At 44.0% G+C, this 26,375-nt stretch overlaps 1 protein-coding gene across 8 annotated transcripts in view; it reads right to left on the bottom strand.

Annotated features, from left to right (window-relative positions):
* Positions 1 to 26,375, bottom strand: part of TRAF2 (TNF receptor associated factor 2) — a 217,247-nt gene that overhangs the window by 53,093 nt on the left and 137,779 nt on the right. For all 8 annotated transcript variants that reach the window (XM_033960745.1, XM_033960752.1, XM_033960751.1 and 5 more), the window contains one exon: positions 7,698 to 8,033. In XM_033960745.1, the coding sequence (XP_033816636.1) occupies positions 7,698 to 8,033 (336 nt within the window). The remainder of the gene's footprint in view (positions 1 to 7,697; positions 8,034 to 26,375) is intronic.

Genomic DNA, 26,375 nt, shown 5'->3' with positions numbered 1-26,375 from the left:
GTACTATATTCCTTGACTCTCACTTGCGGCCTCCCTGATCTGATCATCTTCTCTCAAGTTCACAGATTTATTCTTTGTATCTACCCACGACTCCTACTTCATACCTGTTACAGATTTTTACCTTTAATTCCATCTTATGACCTATTCATAGTCATAGATTTACCTTCTCCACAATCTCTCCAGTTTACATGCCCTGAATTTATATTCATTCATAAGCCTCCCCTCTGCACTCTAGTTTACATACCCCGTGTTTGTATCCGCCCTTAGCCTACCCATCTTACCCTTTATTCTCTTCTCTCTTCCCTTCCCAGGCCTGCTGCTTCCACCTAGCTGCCCCTCACCAAGCCTCTCCCCTAGCCCTCCTCTTCCCCCAACACCCCTCAATCTCCCCCTTGCGAACCCAGCTTTGGCCTCCCCTTCACACTAGCCTCACAGATTGCCCCCCCCTCTGAATCTTCCTCCCCCCTCCCGACCAGACCAACATGACCAGCATCACTCATAATCTCCCCGCCTTTCTCCTCCTCTATCTGCTTAGCACAAGAGGCTGGATTACAAATGTTCTAGCATTTGAACCTATTTCAACCTACACCACTTGGACTAGAATCCCCGGTCCTGACAAATTCCTCCGCCCTCATCGACTTATACACGATTGCACAGAAGCAGGTCCTTTCCCAATTCCTGTGATCAACACCACCCGCCACCCTCCTAGACCAACTCCTAAAAGAAAACGATCTCTAAAATATCTGCAATATACGATACCCTCCTGCCCCACACAACAATCCATTCTTCCTTGTGCCTACTTGAACATCCGCTCAGCTAGAAATAAGGCCCAGCTCATCAAAGACTGGCTGGATGAAACTCGCTTAGACATTGTCCTCCTAACCGAAACATGGCTCATTTCCGACCAGGACCCCATCATAGGGGACATTCTCCCTCCACACTACAAAATTATCACTCTCTCAAGAAACTCAAAAAGAGGAGGTGGCCTCGCTATCATTCTCCATAATCACCTTCACTTCCATGTCCTAGACTCTAAATCAACCAAGGACCTGGAAATCCTCACCTGCAAAATTTCCAAAACAGACTGTATAGATAACCTAATCGTCACGCTATTCTATATACCCCCTAATAAATGGAATCAAGCAAAAGACGATTTCTACGAGCACCTTCTTGCGAACTCGTCAGCAGGCACCTACAATCTCTTAGCAGGAGACATCAACCTACACCTAGAACAGAAATTGAACTCAAATGTCGCAGACCTTCTCTCCTTCCTCACGTCACTAGGCTTCTCCAATCCCCCCCAAACCACAACCCATAACAAAGGTCACCACCTCGACCTCATCACCTTTCTCTCCAATACCAACACCACTCCCAACATAAGTCTCTTAGACCAAACCTGGTCAAATACCCCCTGGTCTGACCACCTCCTGTGCAATTTTGAACTAGCCTGGCACAAAAAACAACCTAACAAAAAGCCTAACCCCATCCATACAAAGCAATTCATCTGGACAAGAGAACATCTTAATCCAGCAGACTTCTGGTCACACTACACTCTCATCTCTGACTCCGACGTAGACCCCAACTTCCACCTAAATTGGGAAAAATTTAGCGACCAGGTTCTTAACACCACTGTCCCTCTTAAACTTCGCTCGAAAACTCTTCGCCCCTCAAACAGCTGGTTTGACGCGGACCTCCTGACCATAAAACGAGAAGTCCGGAAACTTGAAAGAATCTGGCGTAAATCAGGGACTGATTTAGACAGACTTACCTGGCGACTGAAAGTCAAAGAATACAAAAAACAGATCATCGATAAGCGCAGTAAACACTACTCCCAACTAATAAACTCCCCTTCTCTAAACAGCAAAGCACTTTTCAGACTAGTTAACTTCCTATTTGACATAGACTCTCACAAACGCCCCACCTCCGACCTCCCTCCGTCCGCAATCACTCTAGCCGACCACTTCGCGAACAAAATCCACACTCTAAAACTGTCTCTTGCAGCTCACAGCCCTGAACCCCCACTCAACCTATACGCAGCAGATATAGAAGGTTCAATAGCTGACATGTCCTGGACCTCCTTTGAAAATCCTGATTGGAATCTATTCCTCGAACTTTACTCTAAATACGCCAATTCCAACTGCCTATTAGACACTTGTCCTCCCACCATCATGAAATGCGCCCCCCCATCATTCAAAGCAGAACTCTTCAATTGGGTATCCCTATGCCTGTCCACTGGACACTTCCCGTCCGAAATTGGCCACATCCTCATTTCCCCTATCCCTAAACAACCCAAGGAGCCAATCTCTTCCATCACCAACTACAGACCCATCGCCAACATACCACTCTTCCAAAAACTCATGGAAGGTCTTGTCAACAACAACCTTACGAATTACCTCGACAAGTTCAATATTCTTCATGACTCCCAGTCCAGTTTCCGCCCAAACCACAGCACCAAAACCGTCCTAGCTGCTCTGACAAATTACCTCCTCCACCTGTTCTCGCTGGGTAAAAGCGCCTTGATACTTCAATTCGATCTGAGCAGCGCCTTCGACCTGGTCGACCACGACATTATGCTCAACTGCCTTGACTCCATCGGCATCTCCGGACAGGTAATAGATTGGTTCACAGGCTTCCTAACCAACCGTACCTACCAGGTCCACAGTACTGGAGCCTTCTCCCACCACTGGCGTAACCCTTGTGGAGTCCCACAAGGCTCTCCCCTATCCCCCTCCCTATTCAATATTTACTTGACCCCTCTGGCACGAAGCCTAGCAAACTCAAACCTAAAATCGTTCATATATGCAGATGACATCACCATCATTGTTCCCATTACCTCACTCACTCTAGAAACGGAAAAACTCATCGCATCTATCCTCACCAAGTTAGAACTGTGAACCTCAAAACTCAAATTAAAGTTGAACTCTGAAAAAACCAAAATCTTCCTAGCGAGTCCCAACCATAAATTAACAAACACTTCCCTCAGACTGAATGGGCTAGATGACCCTATCCTACCCACCATAAAAATCCTTGGAGTCATCCTGGACCGTACTCTAACCTTCGATGACCATACCAGTGCCCAGGTGAAAAAATGTTTCTGTACCCTCTGGAAACTGCGCACCATCAAACGTTACTTCGACCACCAAGTCTTTCGTCTACTCGTTCAATCTCTGGTATTAAGCATATTAGACTACTGCAACATTATTTACCTGGGATCCTATAAAAATACCATCAAACGTCTTAGAACAGTCCAAAATGCGGCCGTCCGCCTCATCTATGATCTCAAAAAATACGACCATGTTAGCCCCTACTACACCAAACTCCATTGGCTTCCAGTAGAGGCAAGGATCATCTTTAAGTTCGTCTGCCTCTGTTTCAAAACTCTAACAGGATCTTCCCCAATCTACTTGTCTGAGCACCTTGAAATAGCAGGCCCCTCTCGCACACGAAACGCCCACCTATTCACCTTTCCCTCCCTAAAAGGCTGCCTCTACAAGAGATTCATTGGTAGAACCCTAGCATTCCAAGCAGGCAAATGGAACAATTGCCTTACTGCCCTCATTTCCAACTCCCCGCCCTACCACCTGTTCAGGAAGTCACTAAAAACCTACCTCTTCGACAAATTCCGCTAACGCTGCCTTCCCCCCTTCCCTGCACCCTCCTGACCTCGATATGCCTCCATGCCCTCTGACTACGCCCCCCTCCCAAGCCACTATGGCCTCTCTTACTCAATCTCTGTTTTATCTAATTGCCCTGCCTTATCATTGCCTCACATTTAACATCACCGTAAATGTATCACCGCTATAACATGTAACATCGCTGTATACGCACAGCCTCCTCTTTAGTATATGCCTTTTTATTACTGCTATTTATGTAACATCTCTGTAAATGTAACAACACTATAATATGTATCATCGCTGTAAATGTACAGTCTCTTCTATTGTTAACCGCATTGAACTTCCATGGTATTGCGGTATACAAGAATAAAGTTATTATTATTATTAGTGCAGGCTGTCTGAGTGGGTGTCTGAGTGGGTGCATCCATCCGAGGGTCATCAAGGAACTGAAAGGGACTATAGCTGAACTGCTTCAACTAGTAGCCAACCTGTCGATCAAATCGGGAAAGATTCCGGAGAACTGGAAGGTGGCGAATGTTACGTCGATCTTCAAAAAAGGTTTTAGGGGAGACCTGCGAAACTACAGACTGCCGAGTCTGAACTTGGTACCGGGAAAGATGGTAGAGGCGCTGGTGAAGGACCGCATCATTGATCACCTTGACTGACATGGGCTGATGAGGACTAGTCAGCACAGTTTCAAAGGCAGATCTTGTATGATGAACTTGCTGCTCTTCTTCGAGGGAGTAAACAGGCAGATAGACAAGGGCGACCCGGTCAACATTGTATATCTGGATTTTCAGAAGACATTCAACAAGGTTCCACATGAACGACTACTTCAGAAGATTGCGAGCCATGGAATCGAGGGTGAAATACTCACGTGCATTAAAAACTGGCTGGAGCATAAGAAACAGAGAGTGGGGGTAAATGGACAATACTCGGACTGGAAAAGCGTCACCAGTGGTCGGTGCTTGGACCCGTGCTCTTCAACATCTTTATAAACGATTTGGACATTAGTATGACGAGTGAGGTGACTAAATTTGTGGACGATACAAATTTATTCAGAGTAGTGAAGACAGGGGGATTGCGAAGATCTGTAGCGTGACATAATCAGACTCAAGAAATGGGCATCGACATGGCAGATGAGGTTCAACGTTGATAAGTGTAAAGTGATGCATATCGGTAACAAAAATCTCATGCACGGATACAGGATGTCCAGGGTGGTACTTGGAGACACCTCCCAGAAAAGAGACTTTAGAGTTCTGATCGACAAGTCGATGAAGCCGTCTGCGCAATGTGCGGTGGCGGCGAAAAGGGCAAACAGAATGCTAGGAATGATAACGAAGGGGATCACAAACAGATTGGAGAAGGTTATAATGCCACTGTACCGGGGCATGGTGCACTCTCACCTGGAGTACTGCGTCCAGCACTGGTCACCATACATGAAGAAGGACACAGTACTACTTGAAAGGGTCCAGAGAAGAGCAACTAAAATGGTTAAGGGGCTGGAGAAGTTGCCGTACAGTGAGAGATTAGAGAAACTGGGCCTCTTCTCCCTCGAAAGAGGAGATTGAGAAGTGACATGATCGAAACATTCAAGATACTGAAGGGGATAGACTTAGTAGATAAAGACAGGTTGTTCACCCTATCCAAGGAAGGGAGAACGAGAGGGCACTCTCTAAAGTTGAAAGGGGATAGATTCCGTACGAACGTAAGGAAGCTCTTCTTCACCCAGAGAATGGTAGAAAACTGGAACGCTCTTCCGGAATCTGTCATAGGGGAAAACACCCTCCAGGGATTCAAGACAAAGTTGGACAAGTTCCTGATCAACTGGAAAGTACGCAGGTGAGGCTGGGCTCATTAGAGCACTGGTCTTTGACCTGGGGGGCCATTGCGGAAGCGGACTCCTGGGCATGATGGACCACTGGTCTGACCCAGCAGTGGCAATTCTTATGTTCTTATGTCCCTTGGAAGCAGATCCTCAACCTCAGAGTCTACACTTTCCTGCAGCCAGAGCTGTGCCAAGAGCGAGATCCTCTGCAACACTGAAAAGCCTTGCATACGGTTATGAAAACAAGACTAAATTTGCTGGAAAATAGCACAAATAGAGAAGGCAGGTTCCTACCATCTTGCTTGTAGAGAGACAATTGAGAAATTGGAGGACAACCCAGAGGGATGGGATGCAAAGCAAAAGATTGCTAATGAGGTTCCCTTCAAGAACTCTCACGAGAAGGGATGAACTACCCACAAGTTCAGGAACAGAGTGCCTATCGCACTAGAACTCAGCTTGACCTACAAAATTAAAAATTTATTTAATTTCATTTTCTATCCTGTTTTCCCCAGGGAGCTCGGAATGGTTTACAGATTAAACATACATAAAATACAGTTAACAAGTTACAATATGACAGTTACAGAACAATTTTATGATTCAAGGTTGTGTCCTAATTCTATACATACTAGGAGTCTAATACCAATAAACATAAAATAGAGTTCAGAGGTTAAAGTTTGCCATAGTTATCCTCAACAGTGTAAGTTTTTCAATACAAGCTTTTATCCTAACTAGACACACATTAGGGTTCTAATACCAATATACATAATGTATAGTTACAGGTTAAATTTGCCATAGTTACAGTGGAAGATGTTTCAATACCAGTTTTTTTTCTAACGTGATGTAGAACCAATATACATTTCTTTGTAAAACATCGGTCATGGACAGGGGAGTTAGATGAAGAGGTATGTTTTTATTGCTTTCCTAAAGCTGAGGAGTCCTTCAAGGGATCTTGGTATGAAGTGGGAGTAGTAACGTCGTTTGGCAGTTTGCAGTTAAAGGGCATGTCAATGAGGCATTTTGAGGCATATTTCATCCTGGGAGTGGAGGGACCTGTTCGGCACGTACGAAGGAAGCTTTGCCATCATGTAGTCCAGCACCATGTCGTGCAAAGATTTGAACGCTAGCATCAAGCCCTTAAAGACACAACGTTGGGCCACTGGCAGCCAGTGAGCCGATAGAGCCTGGGAGACAGGGTCACAGGCACAGAGGGTTTTTTTTTAGAAGTCTTGATTGCTAAATCCAATTACAATAAAAATACCACCCTTTCTCTCACACAAAAGACGACAAAATGAAATGAAAAATCTTCTTTCTTCACACTTTTCTTTAAAACATACCAAAATAGCTCAGGTGGCAAGTGCTATGCACTGCCATACGAAGGTTTCCAGTCTGGTCCCTGAGTTATCTTCCCACCCCCTAAGTACTTGGGAGCTAGCAACACTAAAGAGTTTGAAAGGAACACTGGCCAGATTCTTGGCCTACAATAACCGGATTCCAGAAGGAACTCTGGTATATGTCCTTCAGCCCACAAAATACATAAACATTTAACACTCTAAAGAAAATATCTGTCTAGTCCAGATGCTCTTTACTAGCAATGTGTGACATTTGTTGGCCAGAATTAGAGAATTGCAATCTGTGGCCCTTGGTCAAGGATTGTATAAAAAGGTGTTTTTTTTTTTATACAAGCATAATGAAGGTTCATGACACCACAGCCCAGCCAATAAAAGAGTATTAAAGTCTATTAAAGGTAGGTATATGCTAATTGTTGCATAATTGATTAGAAGCAAATGCATGTGAGCCCACATAGCACCAGCAAGTTAGGCACACACCCACACCCCTACTTTATTTTATAGAACATGCACCTATATATAATTATTATAGAACTATCCCCATAAGAGTCATTTTCACAGATCTAGTAACCCAAAAAGAGGAGGAAACTAATAGGCTAAGAAAAAAAAATTTACAATTTATAATTGGCACAAGGTAAATACTAGAGGAATAGCCTAATGGTTAGAGAACTGGACTGACAATCTGGGAAGTCTTGGTTCAAATCCCACTGTTTCTCATTCTGATCTTGGGCGAGTCACTTAACACTCCATAGACTCAAGTTAAAAATTAGATTCTCTATGAGCTAGCTCCAATTACCAAATGTCTTTTTAAACTTCATACACTGTATGACTGGAATGTATGCAACATACAGTGAGAAAAAAAAATACACAGATTTACATAGGAATATATTAAAAAATCCCACTACCAACCTTCATACTGAGGGACTCAATTTTTTCCTGGTCCATTCGATGCTGCCGATTGTATGCTTCAATCATTATCGATATTCTTTCCACTTCACGATTCAGTACACAAACAATATTCTCAAAAGTCACCGTTTTCTGGTCAAGGGTCTCAATTTTCTTTAAGAACTCGGAGAGGTCAGGTACATTGAGCACAGAGTTGTTGGCTGGGACGTGCACCAAGGAGTAGCCCAGCTGATGCTCAAGCTCTCTATTCTCCTTCATACAGCAAATAAAGTCCAGCAGCTTGCCAAGGTGTTCACTCACATATTTTGTTTCATGCTCCAGTGATTTCTCATTTTCAACCTGTGTGGAAAAATAATTAGAGTTTCTGCTTTTTTCATTCTTTAGACCTTGTTTGACTTCATTCCCCAACCCAGCATCAGCCTTTGTTCAGTTCATTTAAGAGGGTGCCAGCAATTATCAAACCTTATACCACCGCATCATTGACTCTTTAACAAGGTTTTATTAGTTTCTCTACCGTAACAAGTAAGTGATCAGACAAATTATGCGCCTTTTCTGCTTTTAAATGGGGAGAGTCTAGTGATTACAGGGCTGGAAAGTTCATCAACAGTTCTAAAAGACAATGCAGGTTTTTTTTAGATGTCCAAACCATGACTTCAAGGTCTAACTATAGTGTGATTATGGAAAAAAGAGTCAAGTAGTTCAACAATTCAAAAATGAGAACTTGTGACCTCTTCTATATGATAACGAAAGAAGCAGGATGTTCCTGAGAACACAATCACAACACAAACTGTACAGCTGAGTTCCTCTTTTTCTGCAATAAAGTCACATGCCTGTGATTGTGCACAAGTGTTGAAAACTACCTTGCTTTTCAGCAGACCCAATAATTACAATGAAATGGAGGATCGTGCCTCCAGTATTTCAAATCAGCTTGACTCTTCCTGATTAAATGTAAAGCCATGCAACAACAATTGATGAATTCTGCTGCGAGGTTGACTATTGGTATACCTAGAACAGCTCATATTACTTCAGTGTTGAAACAACTACACTTGCTCCCTTTGCAACAGTGAATCTATTATAAAGCGCTCTCTACTAAAGCAAGATCCTCAGAAACAAGTTTCCATGGATTTAGAAAATATTTCAGCAATTTTAGAGGAAACTGCTTCTATTATAGAAGACAGAGCAACTCTGCTTATTTCATTTATTTTTCAGCAGGACTTAAATGCTGTCATGAAAAATTATTTTCATAATGTTCAAACACTTTTCCTAGGACACCAGCTGTGGATTTTTCCTGATGTTAATAAGGAGACACTGGCAAGAAACCAAAGATTTAGGAGCAACTTTCCTATCCCTGTTGCAGTCTGTGCTTGAGGGGAAGGCATGGTGGGGCTTGCTGTTTTGTGCCTGAAACTTTTCTCTCCTTCCTTTCAGCTATATCGGGGAGTGGTTGGTTGTCTTCCATTCCTGCCCTTGCATTTTTTTATATTGTTAGGCTTACATATTTGTTATATTTCATGGGAGCATTTCTGTTGGTTTTTGGCTGCTGGTTAACATGTGGGTCTTTTTCTAGGCCTGGGAGGGGGGTGGAGGTGGGGGTGGGAGCGGGCATTCTCTTCTCTTTTTTTTATTTATTTATAACTTTCAAATAAATTTTACAAGAATACCTCTTGCTACATGAAACACAGAGAAAGGAAAACAAATTAAGAAATTAAGAGAAAAAACAATCTTACAATATAACCAAATCTTAAACCCCGACCACTATAATGGTGGTGGGGGCAGTCAATGAATATAATAGGAGAAATTAAATGTATATTATTCTAAAGAAAGGCTTAATGTGATTTAAACGACTGCATTGTTTGAAAAATCCCTCTTTACTCAGTCCTTAATGATCTTCTTGACATCAAAAACTGCTTCAAATGATTTGGAGGGAAAAAAAAAAAAGTGTACTTAACTCCCAAATACCTGACCAGGCATTTACAGGGATATGCAAGAAGAAAAAAAGCACATAGGTTAATTGCTCTTCTTTTTTTATTAATAATTATAACAACAGTTTATATACCGCAGGACCGTGAAGTTCTATGCGGTTTACAAAGATTAAAAGATGGTACAAATAGATTGAACTTAACATGGTGGAAGCTAGTGATTAACAGCTCAAGGGATCAGTTATTGAGAGAAAGAGTTGTATGGGTCAGCTGCCTATTAATTTCAGGAACAGATATGTTTTTAGGCGTTTCCTGAATTGCCCATAAGTAGTAGGCGTAAGCAATTGTTCTAGATCTTTATGCCATAATGCTGCCTGATGAGAGAAAAGGTGTTGATGGTGTCTTTTGAGTTTACATCCTCTAACTGGAGGGGAAACGAAGTTCAAATGTGAGCTTTTCTTATGTCTGTTGGCTGAGAAGGAGAAAAGGTCAGTTATGTATTTAGGGGCTAGACCATATAGTACTTTAAAGCAGAAACAGGCGAACTTAAGTTTTACGCGTGCCTCCATCGGCAGCCAATGCAGCTGTCGGTAGTAAGGTGTCACATGATCAAACTTCTTCAGCCCAAAAATCAGTTTAACTGCTGCATTTTGCACCAATTGTAATCGTCGCATATTCTTTTGGGAAATTGCTAAATAGGCGATGTTACAGTAATCAAGTTGACTCAGTACGAGGGATTGTACCAGGATTCTAAATGCTGACATTTCAAAATATGCTCTAATGGATCGAAGTTTCCAGAGAGTGAAAAAACCCTTTCTGATTAAGGAGTCTACCTGGTCCTTCATGGTTAAGCACTGGTCTAATGTTATACCCAATACATTCATAGTAGATTGAATAGGATAACTAAGGTTATTGATGCATAATGGTGTTTTGGTGTCAAGCGGGTGTGGCGAAGCTACAAAAAATTTTGTGTTTTCTGAATTAAGTTTCAGTTTGAATTCAGTCATCCATTGTTCCATCAAATTTAATGCTTCTGATGCCTTGGGAGTAATTTACAAGAGAGAGTTAGTGAATGGAATGATGATCATAAAGTCATCTGCGTAACTGAATAATTTTATCCCCAGCTGGGTCAATTGCACACTTAGTGAGGACATGCAGACATTGAAAAGCAATGGGGATAGTGATGATCCTTGCGGTACGCCAGATGGATTGCTCCAGGTATCGGAGAGATCATAATTGAAACGTACTTGATAGGTACGGGACATAAGGAAGCCTCGAAGCCAATCTAACACCTCTTCCCTAATACCAATTGCATCTAGACATTGTAGCATTTTCCCATGGTCCACTAAGTCAAAGGCAGAGCTCATATCAAATTGCATGATCAGGGCATTAAGGCCCTTACTAAACAAGAGATGCAGATTATCTAAGATAGCCGCAATTACCGTCTCAGTACTGAACAGAGGTCTAAAACCAGATTGAGTTTCATGCAGGAGAGAGAACTGATCAAGATATTCCATCCTTCCATGATTTTTACAATAAATGGAATGGATGCTACTGGTCTATAGTTGGTTACCAGTGCTGATGATTCTTTGCTAGTTTTTGGAATTGGGGTTATTATTATGTGACCATTATTAGTGAGGAACTTTCCATTTTTTAGGTTATGGGCTAAGTAATTCAGCAAAGAGAGTTTAAATTCTAAAGGAGCCGCTTTCATAATTTCTGGGGGACATGAGTCCAGACTACAGTATGATTTAGAGTATTTGTTATATAGTTTGATATAATTATTCCATTCTAAATCTTGAAAGGAACTCCAGATCATGTCTGCTGGTATTTCATTTCCTTGTATGTTAGCTATTTGATGACCATTGGTGTCATTTGTCGAACAGTTGTTTCTTAGGTTTTTAATTTTTGAATCGAAATGCTGTGCTAAATCATTTGCTGAAGGTCGTTTAATATTGTGCACGAGTCGAGTGTGGCGTGTGGTGTCAAATAAATTTGTAACCAAGTTGAACAGCTCTTTTGTATTGATTCCTTTTGAGCTATTGCTAGATAAGTTGATTTTAGAAGAGGAGAATGTTTTACGTTTGTCTTTTATCAGTTGTTTGTAGATTTTTATGTTAGATCTCCAGTTGTTACGGTCTGACAATTCTCCTGTTTTTTTCCAAATTCTTTCCAGTCGTCTTACTAGTTGTTTCATTTTTAGAAGTTCTGTGTCAAACCATTTGTTATATTTATTTGCGCCGCTTTTGCTATTTCGTTTAGGGGCAATTTTATCTAAAATGGATGTGCTAGGTTTCATCCAGTGATCCCAGAAATCGACTCCTTCTCCTATTTCTGCTTGTAGTTCATATTGTGACCAATATTCTTCTGGATTGATATAGCCCCTTGAGTGATGTTCTCTTTTTATCCTTGGATGTGTTTTAGATTTTAAATGAGTCCAGATTAATTTGAAATAATAAGTAAAATGGTCAGACCAGATACCAGGTGCCATTAGGTAGAGAGATGGCAGGGTCTAAAATTTCCATTCTGGACATAGCTACCACATCTAAGTGATGACCTTTTTCATGTGTTTGTGTGGGTAAAGGGAGATTGTAATGAGTAGAAATAGAAAGTTTTTAAAGTCTTTCGTATATGGATTGTCCTCTTCATCTAGGTGTATGTTTATGGCACTTGTGATGATATTGTAAGAAGGAATAATTGAATTATGTAGAACAAATTCATAAAAGTCCTCTTTGGCTTTTGGCCAGCTTTTCAGTGGGACATAGAATAATATGCAAGATAGGGATTCTTCTAGTTCCTTATTGCTAATTTTACAGGCTAAAATTTCTAACTGATTGGTCATTTTGGAATCCAATAGTTCAAACTCAAATCCTTCCTTAAGAATAATTGCTAATCCTCCCCCTTTTCTTCCCTCACGGTTTAGCATAAGGATTTTAAAATTATCTGGTAGAAGATCAATTATTATTGGATCTTCTTCAGACAATAGCCATGTTTCGGTTAGAAAAAGATAGGCTATTTGCTTACTGATGATCCAATCTTTAATTAGGAAAGCTTTATTCCTGACAGATCTAGTGTTTAAGATATGCACAGGGAACAGAGATGGATGTGATAGGCTTGATAGGAGTAATGGTTTTGATAGGTTTTACTTTCCTTATTTTTTTTTAGGGGTTCGTTGATGTCTTCCTTTATTTGAGATTATGTCAATATGATTTACCCTGTCTTCTTGTGGGTTAATTATGCGCTTGATTGATAGATCAGGGTAGTGGACTGAACGTAATTGTGGATAGAGTTAACATATTTGATGCTACCGTTTATTAGATAGATCAGTAAAATCAATAGGAAATTCATGTTTGCAGGGTATCCTGTCGCAATAGCTATATTGGTTTCCCTAACACTCCCAATTTCTAGTTTGTTTAGTTGATAGCAAACAGATTGATTTAGCTCTTAAGATGTAGCCAGTAACTGATAGTAGTGGTTGTGTTGGGTGAGTTAGTTCTCCCAACCTAAGTCATACATGCATCTAATATATACGTGTAACAATCACTCATGCATTTAACATATGTGTCAAATACATGCTTCTAATATATGCATCCCATGCATCTGATAAATGCGATTGGCAATCACATATGCGTCTAACATATGCATCTATCACTTACACATGCATCTTACAATGCAGCAAGTAAAGGGCGGAGAACAAAAAACTTTAGCAAAAAATCTTAACAGAAGAACCTTAGCAAAGAGGGAGGGAAGATGGAGGATCCTTTCCTCTCTGTTCTGTCGGTTTGAAATTGACAGTGGCACCCTCGTTGGCCCTTTTCCAAGGGCTGAAGCAGGCAGGTCAGTCCTTGGGGGCGGCTGATCGGGTCGGCAGGGCAGGAAGGGAAGAGGGAGGATCTCTTCCTCTCTGTTCTAGGAACCTCTTGTAGACACAACCCTCATTTAAAGGTCTGGTTTGCGAGGTCCACTCCCGAAGTGAAGAGCAGATTATTGCAATAGATGTCAGTGCTCTAGGTGTGATTTTTGGGCCTTCTGAATGCTTCACCCAGTCGCTTCACAAAGGCGCGCACTAAGGCGCACGCGCCTTTGCCGTGCGCCTTAGCTGGCGCACTGAACTTCCGCACGCCGTTAGACTGCTGCAGATTTAAGAGGGTTCCCAGCCGCTTCTGGGGGGCGGAGCTCGCTCACACGACCAGCCCAGAATGAGAGGTGGCCTGGGAGCCCTGGAGGTGTTGGTTGCGGCGCGATTCACCGGTATCGGTGGGAGCAGGCAGGAAGGCAGGAGCAGGCGATTGGCTCAACTGCCGCAGTTCAAGAGGGTTCCCGGACGCTTCTGGGGGGCGGAGCTCACTCACACGCCCAGCCCAGAAGGACGAGAGGTGGCCTGGGAGCCCTGGAGGTGTCGGTTGCGGTGCGATTCGCCGGCATCGGTGGGAGCAGGCAGGAAGGCAGGAGCAGGCGATTGGCTCAACTGCCGCAGTTCAAGAGGATTGGGGTTGGGGGTTGTCAGGGGAGCTGGGGGGTGAGTGGGAGTTTGCCTAGTGAACGGGGAAAATGCTTCTGTGATGGATTATGAATGCAGTGGGGGTCCCCTCTCAGTCTCCTCTTTTCAAGGGAGAAGAGGCCCAGTTTCTCTAATCTCTCACTGTACGGCAACTCCTCCAGCTCCTTAACCATTTTAGTCACTCTTCTGTGTACCCTTTCAAGTAGTACTGTGTCCTTCTTCATGTACGGCGACCAGTGCTGGACGCAGTATTCCAGATGGGGGCGTACCATGGCCTAGTACAGCGGCATGATAACCTTCTCCAATCTGTTCGTGATCCCCTTCTTAATCATTCCTAGCATTCTGTTTGCCCTTTTCGCCGCCGCCGCACAAAAGGAAAGGTTTGTCTTTTTACTGATGATTCCAAGATTTGTAACAGAGTAGACACCGAGGAGGGAGTGGAAAACATGAAAAAGATCTACAAAAGTTAGAAGAATGGTCTAATATCTGGCAACTAAAATTAAATGCAAAGAAATGAAGAGTAATGCATTTGGGGATTAATAATTGGAAGGAGCCACATATGCTGGGAGGTGAAAGGCTGATATGCACGGATGTGGAGAGCAGGGCCGCCATCAGAAATTTCTGGGCCCCTTACTGAGCAATCCTATTGGGCCCCCCACGCACCCCTCCCCCCCTTCTTCCATGGGCCGAATACACACATACTTTTCTGCTAATGCTCCACCTAAGCCAGTCCCGTAAAGTCTTCTCACGTCCATTGGGTGATTTGGCATAGAGGAGATATTCATAAAAAGAATGTCCGTCAAGATCTTTACTCATAGACTGCCATTTGCTTTAAATCATCTTCCATCATTAATCCAAATTGCACAATTCTTTCTCTGTCTTTATCCTGAATGGCATCTGGCCACATTGCTGGATCCTTCCAGTCAACAAATTTATGAGCAGGCGCGGAGAACGCATTTTTAAACAAATGTAGTTTATCCTTGTACTCCTTATGTAATTTTAATCATCTATGGATATGTTTGTATGTTTATTGTTCAAACTAGTGTTTAAGCCCGTTAGATTAACGGGTGCTAGAATAGATGTGTGTGTCTGTTTTTCTTTCTTTCTCTCTCTTCCCTTGACCGCTGTCTGTCTGTCTATGTTTATTTGTTTTTCTCTCCTTGGACACTGGCTGTCTCTCCTTGGACGCTGCCTGAATGTCTTCCTTTCTGTTTGTCTCACTGGCCCCCTGTGTGTCATTCTTTGTGTCTGTGTCCTTGTATCATTGCCCCACCCCCCCAGAGCAAAGTTGTCTGCCCCCAGCATACCCCTTCCCCTCTCCCTGACTGTCTCTGCATGGCCCTCTTCTGTCTTCCCCTTCCCCCCTCCGAGCAAAGCTGTCTAGCCCCCAGCAAACCTCTCCAACAAAAGCATCCCCCTGTACCTGCAGCATCGGCACGACACCCTTCAGCCAATCGTGAGTGCTCAGAGCGCGAGAGGGAGCGGGGCCTGCAATTTTTTAAGCGTCGGTGAGGAAGGAGAGGTTGGCCCAACTCAGGGGCTTTGTGGACAGTCTTCTGCAGCTCGAAGCCCTCCTCCCAGCAGCCACTTCCAGCAGCACTCCGTACTCCCTTCCTCCCGCCGCCCAGAGTAGATGTCTGTATGTTTTTTTGTTTTTTTTTTAATTTGTCTCTCTCTCCTTGGACGCTGTCTGTCTGTCATTCTTTGTGTCTGTGTGTCTCCCTGGTCCTCTGTCTGTCCGTCTTTCTTTCTGTCTGTCTCCCTGGCCCCCCTGCTTGTCAAAACAGCCCTCTTTCCCTCTCCCCCTGTTCTGCAATGCCTACCTGCTCCGTGGCCCCCTTCTGTTCCTCCCCCACCTGATTGCTGTCTGCCCCCAGCACACCCTTCCCCCCAAAGCAGCCCCTTTCCCTCTCCCCCTATTCTGCAATGCTTACCTGCTCCATGGTCCCTTTCTGTTCCCCCCCCATGATTGCTGTCTGCACTCATCACAACCCTCCCACCAAAACAGCCCCCTTTCCTGTCTGCTCCATGCCCTTCTTTTTCCTCTTCCCCTCCCTGCAACCATGGTTTCTGCCACCGCTATCACTCCTATTTAAAGCGGCCTGCTGAGGTTCGCAGCCGGCTGTAGCAAACCTCGCAGGCCGCTGTCCACCTAAGCCCGTTACATTAACGGGTGCTAGAATACTGTTCACCCTCTATGTTGCCCCTTCCATTCACTGCCCTCTTCTCTTTCCATCTCTCTCTCTCTCTCTCCATCTCCTCCTTCCTTTTGCCTTGGTCTGGCATACCTTCCTCCTTCCCTCCAAGCCATTCTCTCCCCCTCTGCTCCCTTTCCTCATTTAACTACTTCATTGGGCAGCAGCAGCATTCACAATTCATTGCTGTTGCTGGCTTCAGGTCTTTCTCTCTGGCCGGTCCTGTCTTCATGAAAACAAGAAGTAGGCAGGACCGGCCAGAGAGGAAGGCCTGAAGCCGGCAACAGCAGTGAATTGTAAACGCTGCTGCCTGAAGCACATGAGGCAGACGCTTCTCTCCCCTCCCCGCTGACTCTGCGACCCTCCCAGCAAGATGACTAAGATCAAACCTCCCTCCAGCATTGGCAACCGCAGAACGCTAAACAGGATGCTTTGGCTTTCTTCTGCCGTTGAGTCTATCTGTTGCGTCATTGATGACGTCATCGGTGACGCGGCAGAGGGACTCAACTGCAGAAGAAAGCCTGAAGCAGCCTGTTTAACGTGCAGCGACTGCCAACACTGGAGGGATGTTTGTACCGGTGCAGAAGCAATATGTCTCTCCCCCTCCAGTACCTGAGCAGCACTTTGCTGCGGCGCATCCTCCCATGGGGGGGGGTTTGCACAGTGGGAGCCGGGTGAGAGCGGCGATCTCCAGTTGGGGGGGGGGGGTTTGCACAGTGGGAGCCGGGTGAGAGCGGCGATCTCCAGTTGGGGGGGGGGGTTTGCACAGCGGGAGCCGGGTGAGAGCGGTGATCTCCAGTTGGGGGGGGTTTCACAGTGGGAGCCGGGTGAGAGCGGCGATCTCAAGTTGGGGGGGGGGGTTTGCACAGTGGGAGCCGGGTGAGGGCGGTGATCTCAAGTTGGGGGGGGGTTTCACAGTGGGAGCCGGGTGAGAGCGGCGATCTCAAGTTGGGGGGGGGTTGCACAGTGGGAGCCGGGTGAGAGCGGTGATCTCCAGTTGGGGGGGGGTTTCACAGTGGGAGCCGGGTGAGAGCGGCGATCTCAAGTTGGGGGGGTAGCACAGTGGGAGCCGGGTGAGAGCGGCGATCTCCAGTTGGGGGGGGTTTGCACAGCGGGAGCCGGGTGAGAGCGGCGAGCTCCAGTTGGGGGGGGTTTGCACAGTGGGAGCCGGGTGAGAGCGGTGATCTCCAGTTGGGGGGGTAGCACAGTGGGAGCCGGGTGAGAGCGGCGATCTCCAGTTGGGGGGGGTTTGCACAGCAGGAGCCGGGTGAGAGCGGCGATCTCCAGTTGGGGGGGGTTTCACAGTGGGAGCCGGGTGAGAGCGGCGATCTCAAGTTGGGGGGGGGAGTTTGCACAGTGGGAGCTAAACCTCGCAGGCCGCTGTCCACCTCAGTAGAATGTTCCCTCTGACGCGATCGCGTCAGAGGGAACGTGCTACCATGTGGAGAGCGGCCTGAGAGGTTCGCTACAGCCGGCCGCGAACCTCAGCAGGCCGCTTTGAACATGAGCGGTAGCGGCTGTTGCGGGAGGATGGGGGGAGGGGAGTCGTTGACGTGCAGGCCGCTGTGAACAGGAGCAGCGGCAGGACCATGAGGCGGGAGTGAGCTGTTCGGCTTCCCCTATCTGGGGAAACCGCCGTGCCGAGGAGAGCCGGGAGTGAGTTTGTCGACTTCCCCTATTTGGGGAAACCGCCGTGCCGAACTCAGCTGCGCGTCGGGAGTGAGTTGTTCGACTTCCCCTATCTGGGGAAACCGCCGTGCCGAACTCAGCTGCGCATGGGGCCGTAGTAAGCGCAGGGCATGCTGGACTCTTGGCGGCCACGGACATACGGATCATGGAAGCACGCCGATAAGAATGCGCATGCGCCGCCTACGGTTTTATTATATAGATGGTTTTATTTCCCCAAATTTATTTTTGTTATACGCATTGAAAATATTTGATATTGCGTTTAAATCAAAATCTCAATAAACTTGAAACGAGTGCCCGTGAGATTGTGGGAGGGTTAAATACTCAAAACTTAGAAGAATAACAATTTACTTAAAGTTTTTGCTACGCCACTGTATGTATCTTTACATACAGTGGCATACGTAGCATATGTAACACCCAGGGCCCATCATTTTTTGGCACCCCCCCCCCACCCCCCATCTGTAAGAAAAACATGATTTTTAGTAACAAACCACACGTCACACATGAGTACCTAGGAAAAGGCAGCATCTTACATATTGCAGTGAGCAGTACATCAATACACCCATTGTAAAACTAAACAAGCCAGACCAGCACAGATAAATCCTACACCGTCAATCCTAACAGAAAACCATGTCTTTCGAACACACAGAACACAGAAAACACCTTCGCCTAGTATGGAATATGTCATCACAAACTAACCCCTCACCCTTTTACAAAACTGTAGTGTGGATTTTAGCCACGGTGGTAACAGCTCTGACGCTCATAGAATTCTGAGCATCAGAGCTGCTACCACCACGGCTGGCGCTAAAAAACGCTCCATAGTTTTGTAAAAGGGGGGATAAAATAGAAATACACAGTTTCAACGCTCTAGCTCAGAGGTGCCCAAACTTTTTGAGCTTGTGAGCTACTTTAAAATGACCAAGTCAAAATGATCTACCAACAATAAAATTAAAAAACACAAAGCACACTATACGCTGAGAAAATGTTAATTATCATTCCTATTCTGGTTTTTTTTCAAAGAGGTCAAGGCAGATGATTCTATGCATTGTCACCTCAGTAACAACCATACAAAAATAGACAAATATACCCCCCATCCTTTTTATTAAACCACAATAGCAGTTTTTAGCGCAGGGAGCTGCACTGAATGCCCAGCGCTGCTCCTGACGCTCATAGGCTCCCTGCGCTAAAAACCACTATTGCGGTTTAGTAAAAGGGGACCATATTGTAAAATATAGACAGCAGATATAAATTCAGAACTGTGCATAGTAAGTGAAGGGAAGTTTTCATCTCTGGGAATTTACCCAGTTAACTAATAAGTTATTTGGGCAAATTCCTTTGAAAACTGGTAATACTGCCTCCACTTTGCTAAATTTAAAATAAAATCATTTTTCCTACCTTGTCTGGTGATTTCATGCGTCTCTGGTTGCACTTTCTTCTTCTGACTGTGCATCCAATCTTTCTTCCCTTCTATCAGCCTGTATGCTTCCTCTCCTCCACACCTCATTCCCTCCCCCAACTTTTTCTTCCTCTCTTCATGCCCCCTTTCTTTTTTTCTGTTTCTCTTCTTTCCTTCTGTTTCCCTGCCTGCCCCCTTTCTTTCTTTCTCCCTGCCGTTCCCCAAGCCACAGCCACTGCCACTGCCATCGGGGAACAGGACCCACCAATGGATAACAGGCCCCAAAGCCGACGCATGCTCTCCCTGCTTCGGGCCGATCAGTCTTCCTCTCCCCGACGTCAATTCTGCCGTCGGAGAGGAAGTTCCGCCCAGCCAGGCAGCGATTGGCTGGCCCGAACTTCCTCTGACGGCAGAATTGACATCGGGGAGAGGAAGACTGATCAGCCCGATAGATTAGATCACCAAGACAAAGTGAGTCCTGGGTAATCGACTCACTTTGCCTTGGCGAGCTATTGGCGCCCCTGCCTTAGAACACTGCCTAGGACCCTGGGGGAGCCCGGGCCCCTGAATGCAGGACTGGTAGTACTGCCCTGATGGCGGCCCTGGGGGAGAGGGACCTTGGGATGATAGTATCCGAAGATCTTAAGATGAAAAAAATGCAACAAGGCAGTTGGCTGCTGCCAGAAGGATGCTGGGCTGTATAAAGAGAGGCGTAACCAATAGAAGAATGAAGGTGTTGATGAGGCCACACTTTGAGTATTGTGGTCAGTTTTGAAGACCGTATCTGGCAAATGGCACAAGAAGACATGAAGCGGTCCAGAGGAGGGCGACGAAAATGATAGGTTTGCGCCAAAAGATGTATGAGAGACTGGAAGCCCTGAATATGTATACCTTAGAGGAAAGGAGGGACAGGGGAGATATGATTCAGACATTCAAATACTTGAAAGGCATTAACGTAGAACAAAATCTTTTCCAGAGAAAGGAAAATGGTAAAACCAGAGGACATAATTTGAGGTTGAGGGGTGGTAGACTCAGGAGCAATGTAAGGAAATTCTTCTTTACGGAGAGGGTGGTGGATGCCTGGAATGCGTTCCCGAGAGAGGTAGTGAAGATGAAAACGGTGACGGAGTTCAAAAAAGCGTGGTATGAAGAGAGGATCTAGAATCAGAAAAGAATAGTAAATATTGAAGAACTAAGTCCAGTACTGGGCAGACTTGCACTGTCTCTCTCTGTATATGGCTGTTTGGTTGAGGATGGGCTAGAGAGGGCTTCAATGGCTGGGATAGTGTAGATGGGCTGGAGTGAGCTTTGACGTTGGAACCTAAGAACAGTACCAGGCAGAGCTTTGGATTCTTGCCCAGAAATAGCTAAGAAAAAAAAACAAACAATCCCAACAAATTTTTAGATAGAATCAGGTTGGGCAGACTGGATGGACCATTTGGGTCTTTATCTACCATCATCTACTATGTTACTATGCATGCTTTAGAGTTACTCTACCTTCACTATGCTTCATGACATATTTTGTAATGTGAGCTATCAGTGACTACACCTTAGATGGTATAAATAACTACTGAACCACAGAAACCATCAGAAACAATGTTGTCATGGCTCTGGTAACCCCCAAAAGGCCCTTTTGTGCCTCCTAATGCTCTGTCAGCAGCATGATGATCTCTAGATACGAAGGAAAAAATGTGGACTGGCTCTTAGAATTGCTCATAAGAGAAATTTGAGCAGTGGCAGCCGAGTCAGTTCCTAATTTAACTCCCTCTAGAGATACTGTAATGAGTTCCATTAAGTCCTCCAGTTTAAAAAGTCTGCACACTGTCAGGTCCTCTCCCTGGTCCAGGGCTGCCACACACTCTTGGCTGGTAGCACCTACTTGTGACCTGGAGTCCTCTAAACCTAAAGATTCACTTTGCAGGAGTAAAGGAATCGATCCTGAGCCCCAGTAATCCCAGTCCTTTTCCGACTTGATCTCTGGATCCTGCGGAATACTTTTCCATGATGGATCAATGTTCTGTAGGGGGAAACCCCACTGGACAGCCACTGGCTGTACTTCCAGGGTGTGCAGACGATCCTTATATTTCAATAAGCTTCAAACATTAAACTCGCATAGAGTCAAGTCCCTGAATTGGATCTCCTCAGGACCTCTGCAGGGACATTTATTGTCTCCTCATGAGTTCCTAGGCATCTGCACATTTGCATTTCGCCAACACCACCGAGTCATATTTTGAGCGCATTAGGAGGGATTTTTGCCCCAATGTTTGAGCTTCCTGTGACTCCAAGCCCTGGAGGAACTAAGGGGTGGGGGGGCTAAGCCCAGTGCTCCTGCCTCTCTCTTATATGTCCCACAGCACAAGCTCATTCCTCAGCCAGCTATGCAGCATAAACTGGCCTGTACAGGAGTAGAAAGGCCTGTGGAGTCCACATAAATTGATTATTAGTAAAACAGAGGTGTTTTGAGGCAGATAGAGGCTTTTAAATTAAAATCGGGAAGTACAAGATGGCCACCATGGCAAGGTTTTTGCACCAAAGAACAGCCAGAGAAAGCTGAAAAAAAAGTTGGAAAAAATTCAGGAAAGGGGATTTTGGAAGTGGGAGACCCTAAAGGCAGCCCCAAAACTACTGTTTTGGAATCACCCCGAAGTTCCCCATAGACAGTAAGATGCTACTCATAGAAATGCCTGATGTTGTGCCTGCATCAGCACACACTGTAGCTGGACAAAGGAGAAGATTCCTGCTTCAGATAAGCATATAAAATCCTCCAAAAGCTTGCCTCTTTGGGCTGCCTTGACCCCTACTAGCTCTTCACGTGTCTTCAGAAAGGGGGACCCAGCCAGCACCCATTACAGCCCTTTGGACCAAGACAATGCCACTCAGCCTTTGTATTTCAAGATGCCACACATGAAATGGAAGGGACTAGCCAAGACTGTTCCCTCCTTCAGTGGAGACATCCCTTGGTTCACAGCAGTCAATTTTGAGGTACACCACCACAGCGACTCCCTTCTCGGCATCTGGAGAGGTTCCTATTGTTTCTTTGGCTGGAGGAGAGTCCAAAGCCTTGGGATTGGATGTTACTCTTTCACCTCCAGATTCCAACCCCCCACTGCGTTCCACAGACTATGCATCCCTGCTGGGCTTTCAGGTGACGTTGTTGCTGCTCCAGAAACCGTGTATCGAGAGGCAAGGGCGGTAGTTCCGGCGGAAAGAACAGAAGAACAAGGAGTCTCAGCCATGAGAGTCTTGCAGGTCAAGAAGCCATTGGTGGTGACTCTGGAGAGCATATGGTTAGCTCTCCAGAAGCTGGATTCATCTGTCACAAGACTGTTGATTCCCTTGGTAAAAAGGTTGAAAGTTTTAACCAAGAATACACCTCTGAATTGACCTCAATTAAGCAAGACATTAAGTCATTACAAGATAAAATTCAACTAAATAGGATGGAACAGATAGAGAACTCACTCAGAGGGTGGTGGATACCTGGAATGTGTTCCCGGAAGATGTAATAGGACAGACTACATTAAGGGGTTTCAAAGAGGCACTAGATAAATTCCTGAAAGATAAGGGGATTGAGGGCTACAGATAAAGGAGGACACAGGAGCAAAAAGGGCAAAGATAAGAGGGAAGAAGAGGGTTTTCAGGATATAAGGAAGTAGGAATCCAAGGGTTAGACAAAAGATCACTTACAGGTCATGGACCTGATGAGCCGCTGCGGGAGCGGACCACTGCGCTCGATGGACCCTTGGTCTGACCCAGCGGAGGCAAATTCTTATGTTCTTAACTACAATCAGAGATTGAACTTACATCTATTGAATTTTCCTAAAATTTATCTGGATATATCTCCCATGAATGGCTTTAAGCATTACTTAACAGAGATTTTGAAATTTTCCTCAGAACATTGTCCTCCATTTAATTATTTATATTACATTTCAAAGAAATTAATGGGTGAAAGTTCAGAGATGAAGAATATCAATACACTAGGCAAGATATTTTAAATGTTTCTAATATTATTAGAGACCTCTCTCTTTCTGAGACATCTGAACGAGCTACTTTAATAGTATCACTGGTATTTCAACAAGATGTAAATGTTATAATAAGACTTTCGGCCTCTTTTACAAAGCCTCGCTAGTGGCTGTGCTGCGCTAATGGCCCTGAAGCCCATAGAGATTTAAAGGGCTTCGGGGCCGTTGCCACGTGGCTTTGTAAAAGAGGCAGTTTATTTTCAGAATGCTCAGGCTTTATTTTTTGGAAAAAGGATTTGGATATTTCCAGATGTTACTAGACAAACAAGAAAGAAGAAAACTTTTTCTTGCTATGAGATCTGAAATTTTAACTTTAGGTGCTTCATTTTTTCTTGCATATCTGAGTTTCCAAGTTTTCCAAGTTTTATTTTAAGTTTGATAAATCGCTTATCTATAATTTTCTAAGCGAATTACAATAAAATATAAAATAAACATAATAATCAACATACAATTTAAAATTTAGTTAAAATGGGTTAGACGAACAGACATACCGACAGAACTGAATATGAGGGGAGTGAAGGGGTAAAGTTACAAAATTAATACTTTTGGAGAAAGAAAAGAGCCATAGAGGGAAAAAAACATAAGGAAGGGTAAAAATATTTTTCTTTTGTTTTTTATTTTTTTAGTAGGATGTCTACTGCACTATATATATATTCCATTTAAAGGTTAAAAGCATCTTTAAAAAGAAAGGTTTTAAGTTATTTTTAAAATGGCTAATGTCTTTTTCATCTCATATATTGTGGCAAGGAATTCCAGACTTGGGGGGCCACTATTGAAAACATGTCATGACGTCTAGTGCCAATAACTTTTAAGGAAGGAACTGCCAGAAGCCCTTGAGCTGTAGATCGAAGAGAGTGGGATGTGTTATACGGAATGAGCATTCTATTTATAAATTGCAGTTCACTAGTGGATAGAGTTTTAAATACTAGGAGCAAAATTTTAAAGGTAATGCAATGGTTAATGGGAAGCCAATGCGAATCAACCAAAAAAGGAGTTACATGATCATATTTTTTACCATTGTGAATAAGTTTGACAGCAATGTTTTGAATTATCTGTAGACGTTTCTTTTCTTTTTGAGTAATGTTTATTAGTAACGCATTACAGTAGTCAAGCTTAGCAATGACAAGTGAGTGTATAAGAATATTTAGAGATTTAGGTTCCATAAACTTGGAGATAGAACGAATCATACGTAATCGATAGAAGCAAAATTTAATAGTATTACCTACGTATTCATGGTAAGAGAAATTGTTATCGATAACCCCAAGTATTTTTAATGATGAAACTAAGTCTATATGGATATTGTTAATGATAAAGGGAGTGCTCAGCTTTATCCCTTGTTTCCTTGGGAAGAGTAGGGCTTTTGTCTTTTGAATATTTAGTGCTAATCTGTTTGAGGTAAGCTAATTTTTGATTATCTCTAGTTTTTTGTTAATCTGATATATTTCTTCTGGATTTAAAGGATGAGACAGTTGAATATCGTCTGCATAAGTATAAGTAGTAAAGCCTATAGATTGGCATAGACTTAATAAGGGTGAAAGAAAAATATTGAACAGTAATGGAGACAGTATAGAACCTTGGGGAATACCGTAGTTAAGAGTAAAAGATTTTGAAATTGTGTTGTTGAAGTGTACCGTGAATTGTCGATCAGACAAAAAAAAGAGGTAAACCACTCTAAGATTTGGTCGCAGACACCAATAGATTTTAACCTGTCTAGGAGTAGAGTGTGATCGATAGTGTCCTGGACCTGTTGGGCCGTCGCGTGAGCGGACTGCTGGGCAAGATGGACCTCAGGTCTGACCCAGCAGAGGCATTGCTTAGGTTCTTATGTTCTTAAATGCTGCCGATAGATCCAAAGAAAAAAGAATAACGGAATTGTGATGATCTAAATCAGGGGTGTCCAACCTGTGGCCCGAGGGCCGCATGCGGCCCCGTGAAGTATTTTGTGCAGCCCTGGTCGGGGGCAATGCAGTGTTTTCCTCTGCTGCCCCCGTGTGTTTACCGTCTTGCTGCAGCATTTGTGTGTTTGTGCGGCCACAGGAACATTTTTTTCAGCCAATGAGGCCCAGGGAAGCCAAAAGGTTGGACACCCCTGGTCAAAATGCTAAATTATGTTTGTAGTTAGCCCAATCAATGAGTATTCTGTGTTATGGTTTTTTCTGAACCCTGTCTGGTTGGTTGATTTAACAAAATCAGACAGTTGGTCGAATACTACTCTTTCTGTTAATTTCGCCAAGAAAGGAATGTTTGTGATAGGACGGTAATTCGAGGCTTCCTCAGGACTAGTTTTACGATCTTTTATTATAGGAAAGATTACTGCCGATTTCCAAGATGATGGCACAAAGCCTGTGCTGAGGCTTTTTAATATAAAGGAATGTATGAAAGGGCCAAACCAGGAGAAAAATTTTTTTAGGATTATTGGAGGAATAATCTCTAAACGGGATCCTTTTATGTTGACTCTATGAAAAAGGCGTTCAATGTTCGCTAAAGATGGAAGGTTAAAAGTGGAACATTTAGCGAGAGGGAGATAGCTATTATTTGAGCTATCAGTGGAATCATCTGGCAAGATATGGTCAAAGTTTTTACGTATGTCACTGATTTTTTTACAGAAGTAGTTGGCAAGGTCTTGAGCTGTTAAATTATTTTTATTGTCTTCCTTTTGCAAATTGGGAATAATGGATTTTAAGATGGAATAAAAGAATGGAAAGATTTTTGCTTTTAGGATTTTTTTAGAATAGTAGTTTCTTTTGGCGTGGTTAATTTTAATCTTATAAAGAGATACATGTTCTTTATAAAATTTCAGATTGTCAGCAGATTTATTTTTGCGCCATTTCCTTTCAAGGGACCTCAGTTGAAAGGATGTTAGTAAATGTATAATTAAGTATTTGGGGGTGAAATATGTTTCTTATATACCAGAACAACTTAAACCTTTTTTGAAAATGAAGATTTTGTTATCGGTGACCAGCTA

This window comes from Geotrypetes seraphini, chromosome 10 (assembly GCF_902459505.1).
Source record: "Geotrypetes seraphini chromosome 10, aGeoSer1.1, whole genome shotgun sequence".
Lineage (NCBI taxonomy): Eukaryota > Metazoa > Chordata > Amphibia > Gymnophiona > Dermophiidae > Geotrypetes > Geotrypetes seraphini.
The sequence above is the reverse complement of the archived record's forward strand: the minus strand, read 5'-3'. Positions and strand labels throughout refer to the sequence as shown.